General features: G+C 44.0%; 1 protein-coding gene across 9 annotated transcripts; it reads left to right on the top strand.

Moving 5' to 3' along the window:
* The first annotated feature begins 755 nt into the window (after positions 1–755).
* LOC118396425 (protein RIC-3) lies at positions 756–10,704 on the top strand. Of its 9 annotated transcripts, none has more exons than XM_052465470.1 (7): positions 756–1,009; positions 1,996–2,219; positions 2,648–2,729; positions 4,459–4,552; positions 8,526–8,656; positions 8,926–9,266; positions 9,582–10,704. In XM_052465470.1, the coding sequence occupies exons 1-7, from the start codon at positions 898–900 to the stop codon at positions 10,269–10,271; spliced, it is 1,674 nt and encodes a 557-aa protein (XP_052321430.1). In that variant the 5' UTR covers positions 756–897; the 3' UTR covers positions 10,272–10,704. The 9 variants fall into 9 exon arrangements, with proteins under 9 accessions (XP_052321430.1, XP_052321432.1, XP_052321431.1 ...); XM_052465472.1 differs by having other exon boundaries at positions 8,926–9,269; positions 9,669–10,704; XM_052465471.1 differs by having other exon boundaries at positions 8,926–9,353; positions 9,669–10,704.
* The last annotated feature ends 165 nt before the right edge of the window (positions 10,705–10,869 follow it).

Raw genomic sequence — 10,869 nt, 5'->3', positions numbered from 1 at the left:
ATGTGGCTATATTGAAGCAACTTCTCAAGACATCAGTCGGGAAGTTTAAGCTTGGTTGCAAATGGGTCTTCGAAATGGACAATGACCCCAAGCATACTTCCAAAGTTGTGGCTAAATGGCTTTAAAAAAACTTGTGACTCTACTGGGCTTGTTCTTAAAATGCACGACTTGGATTTGACTAAAGACTCGACCCATTCTACTTGGGAGTTGTTTTGAGACTTGGACCTTGTGACTTGAGACTTGCTTGTGACTCGAATAACAGTGACTTGGTTCCACCTCTGCTAAATCAGTACAGCCTGTCTTGGCTCATATTGTCTTGGCTCCTGTGGTGTGAAAAGGGATGTTCAGTTCTGAGCTTCACAGATAGTGGTTTCCTTGTATCTACATGGTAGGAGTAATAACATGTCACATTTCATGTTATGGGGCAATGTATGCTGGGCTAATCTATAGACTATGTAGTAAGGGAGTGGCTGGCCTGAAAAATATGGGGGGACAGATGAGATGAGCTTCGGGGCCTTGTCCAATGCAAAGGGGGTACTTTTCCCAGTTATTACCAATATCTAATCTATCACACAGAGACAGTAATTATAGCAGGTAAAAAGAGTTCACAAAACGACTTTACCATATTTACAAAAAATGGATGCAGTGCCATCACAGCCTTTCTATTTTCCTTTCTATTTGGTCGAAATTAATAAAGGTTCTCTGGCGCCATCTACTGGAGAGGTGCATCCACTACAAAGGTTACACTTCCGTTATTCATCGAAGGACGTGTGCACAAATGGATGATGCTGAGGAGCCCGACGCAGCATCCACTTGACCCTCTGTGTTGAATTGTTTGTGTATTCGTGTTGCCTTTTAAGTACATTTCCCTGCAAAAGCAACCGTGCGGCTGTAACAATGTCGATGTCAACATTTCAAAAGGTTACGCTCGTGTCTTGTCTCGTGCTCTGCGTTGCTCTTCTGCTTCCGAAAATGCTGCTCGGCGGAGGGAAGGGTGCACAGACCGAGGGTAAGGGTTTAACGCTCTAAAAATGTTAAATATCTTTATTATTCTAGCTAACTATTATAGATTCGTACGTAGGCTTACCTTTCTTTGGATTTTAACACATTTTTTTATATATTTTTCTGCACATCGTCGTTTATTTCTGGTTATCTTTGAATAATACCAGCTACATCCCTGCAGAGGGCGCTGTCATCACCGGGGAGGAGTGGTGGGTCAGCTGTTTGTTCACCCGCAACAGCCTGACTTTATGTGAAAAAAGTTCAAATCGGAGTCCTGCACCCGACCCCAACACGCAAATATAGAAATTGCGCTACAGGTTACTGTCAAAGACGGGGGGACGATTTTTTAAACTGGGTGCAGGATTTTTTTGTTGCCTGATTTAGATATGTTTCTGCCTATAATTTCCCGAGATTTTGGTAGGCTATTTGTTAGTCAACTTGTCTATCAATTAGGTAGAAGAGAAGCTTGCATGTAGGCTGTCATTATGTTGCCCTAAAAGAGGAAATAAACCCATGCTCACCAGAATAATGCCATAAATCGTTAAATGAAGGCTTCAATCTAGTTGACTTTGGTAAAGTGTTCCCTGTCATCTTTCATGGAACAAAGACGTTTAGGGACCAGGGAGAAAATGCAAAAACTCGATGGAAAGAAATTCTGTGTAAAATTTCCAATTTACATCAGTTTGACCAGTTGTAAGGAAATATAAACCTTTGGTTGAAATACTATCAGCTTTTATGATGCTGATGCTGATAGACACCATCTGAGGTGCTAGCTGATCATTCACATTCTCTCAAGATGCTGAAATAAAGAAATCATATTTCTCTACTCCTGTTCCCAAGTAAACATTTTGTTTACATTTGGTGTACTATTTTACTGCAAAAAAAATGCTTAATTCTGCAGGACTTGTGAGAGGTTATAGGTTTTACAGTCAGTGTCCAGATTTCAGTTTCCATTTGACCCATCTGAACAGTAGGCTTCCCTTTGCTTTGCAGGTTCAGGACGGTTTCCTCCCATGGTGCACCGGCAGATGGCTCCGGACAGTCAGGGCCAGAGGGCTGCTGGGTCCACCAGGGCACACAACACCGAGGCTATCGCCAGGGCTAAGGGGGGTGGGGGCACAGGGGTAGGGACCGGGGGCAAGTCCAACCTGGCAGGGCAGATCATCCCCATCTACGGCTTTGCGATCCTTCTTTACATCCTCTACATCCTGTTTAAGGTGCGGTGTTGTGGGGTTAACATAGGATACATACATACATACATACATACATACATACATACATACATACATACATACATACACGCACAGACAATAGGGCTGAGCATTTTAAAGAATGTGTGTGTTCCAGTACTCTCATGAAAATGATTTAGAGTACAGGCATGTTAGCGTATTAAATGTGCAACGAGGCTGAAGACAAAAAGTTTGCATGCAAAAATGTATTGAATACAAACCGTGAATCAAGTAGTCTGGCCCGCCCTAACATGCGTACACATGCACATACTAGGAAGAGACACATGGAAACACAGTCCATTGTATCCTATTCTCACAGAAAATGTCCAAATCAAATGCCCATTTATAATCTGCGTGTTGTATGTTTAAACCCTTAAATCCTATTGTTGAAGAATGTTTTTTTCTCTTCTCAAAAGATAACCTCAAAGGGGAAGTGCGCTGTACCTTCTGAACCCAGATTTCCCTCAGTGAGAGCAGAGAACCGGAAGAGAAAGATCAGTGAGTTACAAACTGTAATCTCACGATTCTTAAATCGTTCCTCTTTAAGAATCAGTTATACTGATAACTCTATACAAAGAAACAGCATCATTCATTTAAATAGTTTCTCTCTAAAACATACAGTCGTGGCCAAAAGTTTTGAGAATGGCACAAATATTAATTTTCAAAGTCTGCTGCCTCAATTTGCATATACTCCAGAATGTTATGAAGAGTGATGAGATGAATTGCAATTAATTTCAAAGTCCCTCTTTGCCATGCAAATGAACTGAATCCCCCCAAAACATTTCCACTGCATTTCAGCCCTGCCACAAAAGGACCAGCTGACATCATGTCAGTGATTCTCTCGTTAACACAGGTGTGAGTGTCGACGAGGAAACGGCTGGAGATCACTCTGTCATGCTGATTGAGTTCGAATAACAGACTGGAAGCTTCAAAAGGAGGGTGGTGCTTGGAATCATTGTTCTTCCTCTGTCAACCATGGTTACCTGCAAGGAAACACGTGCCGTCATCATTGCTTTGCACAAAAAGGGCTTCACAGGCAAGGATATTGCTGCCAGTAAGATTGCACCTAAATCAACCATTTATCGGATCATCAAGAACTTCAAGGAGAGCGGTTCAATTGTTGTGAAGAAGGCTTCAGGGCGCCCAAGAAAGTCCAGCATGCTCCAGGACCGTCTCCTAAAGATGATTCAGCTGCGGGACTGGGGCACCACCAGTACAGAGCTTGCTCAGGAATGGCAGCAGGCAGGTGTGAGTGCATCTGTACGCACAGTGAGGTGAAGACTTTTGGAGGATGGCCTGGTGTCAAGAAGGGCAGCAAAGAAGCCACTTCTCTCCAGGAAAAACATCAGGGACAGACTGATATTCTGCAAAAGGTACATGGATTGGACTGCTGAGGACAGGGGTAAAGTAATTTTCTCTTGATGAATCCCCTTTCCGATTGTTTGGGGCATCCGGAAAAAAGCTTGTCCGGAGAAGACAAGGTGAGCGCTACCATCAGTCCTGTGTCTTGCCAACAGTAAAGCATCCTTAGACCATTCATGTGTAGGGTTGCATCTCAGCCAAGGGAGTGGGCTCACTCACAATTTTGCCTAAGAACACAGTCATGAATAAAGAATGGTACCAACACATCCTCTGAGAGCAACTTCTCCCAACCATCCAGGAACAGTTTGGAGACGAACAATGCCTTTTCCAGCATGATGGAGCACCTTGCCATAAGGCAAAAGTGATAACTAAGTGACTCGGGGAATAAAACATTGATATTTTGGGTCCATGGCCAGGAAACTCCCCAGACCTTAATCCCATTGAGAACTTGTGGTCAATCCTCAAGAGGCGGGTGGACAAACAAAAACCCACAAATTATGACAAACTCCAAGCATTGATTATGCAAGAATGTTCTGCCATCAGTCGGGATGTGGCCCAGAAGTTAATTGACAGCACGCCAGGGCGGATTGCAGATGTCTTGAAAAAGAAGGGTCAACACTGCAAATATTGACTCTTTGCATCAACTTCATGTATTTGTCAATAAAAGCCTTTGACACTTATGAAAAGCTTGTAATTATACTTCAGTATTCCATAGTAGCATCTGACAAATATATCTAAAGACACTAAAGCAGAAAACTTTGTGGAAATTAATATTTGGCCACTACTGTACAATCAAATAGTTTAGCTGCACTTCAGACAATGCCATCCTGAAAGGTCTTAACTGACCCTCTCTCCTCCTCTCTAGCGGACTTTGAGCTGACTCAGCTGCAGGATAAGCTGAGGGAGACAGAGATGGTGATGGAGAGGATTGTGTCCAAAGCCAGCTACAGTCCTGAAAGGTTTGTTGTTTACCTGGCCAATGTCTTGCTCCACGGACATCTGTCATTTATTCTCGTTTCAGTATCTCTTTGCATACCAAAACACATATATTCAACTTTTAAAAAAAAATATTCTGGGTCTCTTTCCACCTTACACCATTTTTGCCAGCCAAAATATTGGATAAATTCTTTTTTATATTTAGGAATAAAATGTTGTTGAATACAATCTGAATTGAACAATGTATTTACATTGCTATTAATGTGTGTACTTAACTGTTAGTGCATGTCCCATTGATTGAATTAGCATACCTGTAATAAATTCTAATGGGTAGACCCTAAGTCATGGGTTCCCAAACTATTTTGTCCCACGACCCCATTTTCATAACCACACAAAATATATATATATATATATATATATATATATATATATATACAGTGCCTTGCGAAAGTATTCGGTCCCCTTGAAATTTGCGACCTTTTGCCACATTTCAGGCTTCAAAGATAACGATATAAAACTGTGTTTTTTTGTGAAGAATCAACAACAAGTGGGACACAATCATGAAGTGGAACGACATTTATTGGATATTTCAAACTTCTTTAACAAATCAAAAACTGAAAAATTGGGCGTGCAAAATTATTCAGCCCCTTTACTTTCAGTGCAGCAAACTCTCTCCAGAAATTCAGTGAGGATCTCTGAATGATCCAATGTTGACCTAAATGACTAATGATGATAAAAACAATCCACCTGTGTGTAATCAAGTCTCCGTATAAATACACCTGCACTGTGATAGTCTCAGAGATAGTCTCAAAAGCGCAGAGAGCATCATGAAGAACAAGGAACACACCAGGCAGGTCCGAGATACTGTTGTGAAGAAGTTTAAAGCCGGATTTGGATACAAAAAGATTTCACAAGCTTTCAACATCCCAAGGAGCACTGTGCAAGCGATAATATTGAAATGGAAGGAGTATCAGACCACTGCAAATCTACCAAGACCTGGCCGTCCCTCTAAACTTTCAGTTCATACAAGGAGAAGACTGATCAGAGATGCAGCCAAGAGGCCCATGATCACTCTGGATGAACTGCAGAGATCTACAGCTGAGGTGGGACACTCTGTTCATAGGACAACAATCAGTCGTATATGGCACAAATCTGGCCTTTATGGAAGAGTGGCAAGAAGAAAGCCATTTCTTAAAGATATCCATAAAAAGTGTTGTTTAAAGTTTCCCACAAGCCACCTGGGAGACACACCAAACATGTGGAAGAAGGTGTTCAGGTCAGATGAAACCAAAATTGAACTTTTTGGCAACAATGCAAAACGTTATGTTTGGCGTAAAAGCAACACAGCTCATCACCCTGAACACACCATCCCCACTGTCAAACATGGTGGTGGCAGCATCATGGTTTGGGCCTGCTTTTCTTCAGCAGGGACAGGGAAGATGGTTAAAATTGATGGGAAGATGGATGGAGCCAAATACAGGACCATTCTGGAAGAAAACCTGATGGAGTCTGCAAAAGACCTGAGACTGGGACAGAGATTTGTCTTCCAACAAGACAATGATCCAAAACATAAAGCAAAATCTACAATGGAATGGTTCAAAAATAAACATATCCAGGTGTTAGAATGGCCAAGTCAAAATCCAGACCTAAATCCAATCGAGAATCTGTGGAAAGAACTGAAAACTACTGTTCACAAATGCTCTCGATCCAACCTCACTGAGCTCGAGCTGTTTTGCAAGGAGGAATGGGAAAAAATTTCAGTCTCTCGATGTGCAAAACTGATAGAGACATACCCCAAGCGACTTACAGCTGTAATCGCAGCAAAAGGTGGCGCTACAAAGTATTAACTTAAGGGGGCTGAATAATTTTGCACACCCAATTTTTCAGTTTTTGATTTGTTAAAAAAGTTTGAAATATCCAATAAATGTCGTTCCACTTCATGATTGTGTCCCACTTGTTGTTGATTCTTCACAAAAAAATACAGTTTTATAATCTTTATGTTTGAAGCCTGAAATGTGGCAAAAGGTCGCAAAGTTCAAGGGGGCCGAATACTTTCGCAAGGCACTGTATATAACAGCTAATGTTTACTTTTATTTGAGGCTATGGCAGTCAATTGAAAAACATTTTAACAGTATTTCTGATTGTCTTCTCAACTCACAAACACATACATTTAATGTGGGGCTATGACAGTCAATTGCAAATGAGTCTGACAATGTCTCTTATCTCACCACCACTAATGAGATGGGCGTGCTTGATGCATGTCGCGGCGGAGCTTCTCAAAGTCAGGGGGCATGGTTGACAGTGCGCACCTCATCTCTGTTGTCACATCCAACAGGGATTGATATTTGGTTTTAATGCAGACAAGAGCACTGAATGCACCTTCACACGGATATGAGCTGGCGAACGGTAGTACAAGTTGTAATGCTCAGAGGCAGAGGGCAGGGTATTCCCTTTGAGTCAAAAACCAAAACTCCTCCGTAGTGACCTGTGAATGCATTGTCTACACATTCGGTCACATGGCAGCTCGATCAGCTGTTCCGATTTCATTTACCTGCATGTCAACTGAGCCACGATCGCAGTCAAACAGATTAGGAAATAGGTCCCAAAGTGCTCTTCCCAGCATTGGTGAGCAGTCAATACTCGTGTGGGACACTTACTGATGCTGTTTTCTGTTGTTGTTAGAAACATGGCACCTCCGATGGAAGGGGGCATGGTTGGCTTTTGAAAGACTCTCTCCAATAAGAATTATTTCCTCTGAATCCACCGAGTCGGTCACTCATCTGTAGAATGTTTTTGTATTCTCTGCATGCTTGCGTTCAGTTTCCCAAATATGTCTGTTACATATAGACAAGGAGACATGTTCTTTTCATTATGCAGAAATTCAACCAAGTCTTTTCTTTTTTACATCCATTGTGAATGACAATAGTTTGTCTCTCAATGCAAACTCAGTTCGTCTCTCTTAGCAAACTCCAAGTGGGCTGTCATGGATTTTACTGAAGAGTGGCTCCATCTGGCCACTACCATAAAGGCCTGATTGGTGGAGTGCTGCAGAGATGGTTGTGCTTCTGGAAGGTTCTCCCATCTCCACAGAGGAACTCTGGAGCTCTGTCAGAGTGACCATCGGGTTCTTGGTCACCTCCCCTTCTTCCCCAATTGCTCACTTTGGCCGGGTGGCCAGCTCTAGGAAGAGTTGGTGGTTCCAAACTTCTTCTATTTAAGAATGATGGAGGCCACTGTGTTCTTGGGGACTTTCAATGCTGCAGAATTTTTGTTGGTACCCTTCCCCAGATCTGTGCCTCGACACAATCCTGTCTCGGGGCTCTACGGACAATTCCTTCGACCTCATGGCTTGGTTTTTGCTCTGACATGCACTATCAACTGTGGGGCCTTATATAGACAGGTGTGTGTCTTTCCAAATCATGTCCAATCAATTGAATTTACCACAGGTAGACTCCAATCAAGTTGTAGAAACATATCAAGGATGATCAATAGAAACGGGATGCACCGGAGCTCAATTTCGAGTCTCATAGCAAATGGTCTGAATACTTATGTGTCTCTGCCTCACCACACATTGTTTTCACCTTATCAATTGCAGCCGGAAATATCAAAGTCTCTGCAATAGTGTGTGGTTTCATATAGTAACGGGCCTAGCCATTCACTGTGTGAATGATTCAAGTGCAACAGTCAAGTGTGGCCTTTTCCCATGATCTAAGGGCGCGCTCTGGTTGAATTTGATCTTTTAGATTATATATATATTTTTTTAATGTATTTTTTAAGGTTAACCACATAACAATGATTTTGAGATACAAAGACGATATTATAAGGTGTGTGTGTGTATGTGTGTATATATATCAACAACAAAAATGTGTGAATCTTTTTCTTCCTCTGAATTTTGGAAATTCTCCCACGACCCTATTTTCACATCAGGCGCGACACCTGGTTTGGGAATCACTGCCTTAAGCATACTTACCTCTGCTTCTGCTGCTCTCCCTGCAGGGTGACAGGGGTGAGTGCCGACCAGGAGGAGAGACTGCTTCTCCAGCTGAGAGAGATCACGCGGGTGATGCAGGAGGGCCGCCTGGTGGAGGGGGTTGCCCCCGCAGATATGGGGGCACAACACTGGGAAGGTAGACTGGGATTGAAGCCCTTTTTCTGTACCACCCCACACCACTGTGGACATTCTTCTAAACAACATGTCATTTGTGCTTCTTCAATGGAAGTCAAACTTTGGCTCTTTTATGACGTCATTCAAGACTTGTCTGAATACGTTATCCACATTCCACAATACGGAGATATACAAGATTTGGGTGTAACATACAGTAAGTTGGGTTTAGTGCCTCTGAGGGCTGTATGGAAACGTAATGATATACTGTTTATGTATCCATGGTTGAATTAGGTTTCCCAGAGGATCCCCATCCATGCTGGGAAGAGCCCTTCTGTGGATACGACCATACCCAGGCGACCAGCACCGAAGAGCAGCCAGAGAGGACCGACGAGTATGGGGCTGACCAGGAGGGTGGGGCTTACCAGGAGAAGGGTGGGGCTTATCAGAAGGAGAGTGGGGCTTACCAGAAGGAGGGTGGGGACTACCAGGAGGCAGGTAGGGCTGACCAGGATAAGGGTGGGTCTGACCAGGAAGAGGGTGTGGCAAGCGAGGAGAGTGGGGTTGACCAGGAAGAGGGCAGGGCTGACCAGAAAGACATTGGGCTTAACCAGGAAGAGAGCGTAGTTGACCAGGTGGTGGTTGGGGTTGACCAGGAAGAGGGCAGGGCTGACCAGAAAGACATTGGGCTTAACCAGGAAGAGAGCATAGTTGACCAGGAGGTGGTTGGGGTTGACCAGGATGAGGGCAGGGCTGACCAGAAAGACATTGGGCTTAACCAGGAAGAGAGCGTAGTTGACCAGGTGGTGGTTGGGGTTGACCAGGAAGAGGGCAGGGCTGACCAGAAAGAAGGTGGGCTTGACCAGGAAGAGAGCTTAGTTGACCAGGAAGGGGGCGGGGCTGACCAGAAAGACGTTGGGCTTAACCAGGAAGAGAGCATAGTTGACCAGGAGGTGGTTGGGGTTGACCAGGAAGAGGGCAGGGCTGACCAGAAAGACGTTGGGCTTAACCAGGAAGAGAGCGTAGTTGACCAGGAGGTGGTTGGGGTTGACCAGGAAGAGGGCAGGGCTGACCAGAAAGAAGGTGGGCTTGACCAGGAAGAGAGCGTAGTTGACCAGGAAGAGGGCAGGGCTGACCAGAAAGAAGATGGGCTTGACCAGGAAGAGAGCGTAGTTGACCAGGAAGAGGGCAGGGCTGACCAGAAAGAAGATGGGCTTGACCAGGAAGAGAGCGTAGTTGACCAGGAGGTGGTTGGGGTTGACCAAGAAGAGGGCAGGGCTGACCAGGAGGAGGGTGTGGCTGAGGATGATGTAGGTGTAGCTAAGGCAGGGGCTGATTTGAATACTGATGAGGAGGGAGGTGCTGATTTGGCCACTGGGAATGAGGAATGTGGGGCTAAGCGTGATGTGGGTGGGACTGAAGTGGAGAAAGCAGGAATGGACAGGGAGGAGGGTGGGGCCAATGACAAGCTGGGTCTGGCTGATGAAGACAGGGGTGGTGCAGAGGAGGAGCTTGAGTTTACACTGAAGATGCCCACCATGTTGGAGCGAGAGGAAAAGGACGGTGTTAACCTGTCAACGGAGATGTCAACTAGCCGTTCTCGTGTTAGAAGGAAAAGGAACAAGAAGCAGAAGAAATGACCAAAAGAAAACAGAGTTGATTGACTTCCCCTAAATTCCTTCCTATAATTGGGAAAGTAGAGTGCCCCCCACAAACTTGAGTCTGGCTATGCCCGTCTAGCAACATTTCTTCCTAGCCTCCAATGCTTCCAAACAGGATGGGCCATAGCATGAAGGTTAGCAGTAGCCAGTCTATAAACATAGGATCAAAAAGCTCCACCCGAGAAAGATGGTATCTCTTCCTTAAGTGACAGTCTGAAGCAGAAGTCATACCCACAGTATTGTACCAATGCTTTGTTCAGATGTTCACTATCGCATAATAGCTTTGGCACAATGCGCATTACAGTGAACTGAATGATTTGGAAGGCACTGTGCTCCTACGGTCTTGATTCACATCTGGGCTTGAGAGTATGCTTGTTGTCCTCTTAGTGCAATAAACCATAATTAGAATACATGGGAATGATCTTATTTCATGGGTATAAGTTATTGAAAAAGCATTCACTTTTATACACCATTTACTCACTACTGATGACTATATACCCGTATGTCAGCGTTACAAAAAAAGTAACTACTGTGGAATCTCACAAATAAAATATTCTGGTTTGACAACAACCTTGTC

The sequence above is a fragment of the Oncorhynchus keta genome, chromosome 17, assembly GCF_023373465.1.
Source record: "Oncorhynchus keta strain PuntledgeMale-10-30-2019 chromosome 17, Oket_V2, whole genome shotgun sequence".
In the NCBI taxonomy this organism is placed as follows: Eukaryota; Metazoa; Chordata; class Actinopteri; order Salmoniformes; family Salmonidae; genus Oncorhynchus; species Oncorhynchus keta.
This window is presented reverse-complemented; position numbering and strand designations above follow the sequence as displayed.

Bases quoted from the DNA above. Each gene is read 5' to 3' on its own strand.
- LOC118396425 (XM_052465464.1), top strand. From the start codon at position 898: ATGTCGATGTCAACATTTCAAAAGGTTACGCTCGTGTCTTGTCTCGTG. The intron at 2,220-2,647 runs GTGCGGTGTTGT...TCTTCTCAAAAG, and splicing joins TCCTCTACATCCTGTTTAAG to ATAACCTCAAAGGGGAAGTG. The intron at 4,553-8,525 runs GTTTGTTGTTTA...CTCTCCCTGCAG, and splicing joins GCCAGCTACAGTCCTGAAAG to GGTGACAGGGGTGAGTGCCG.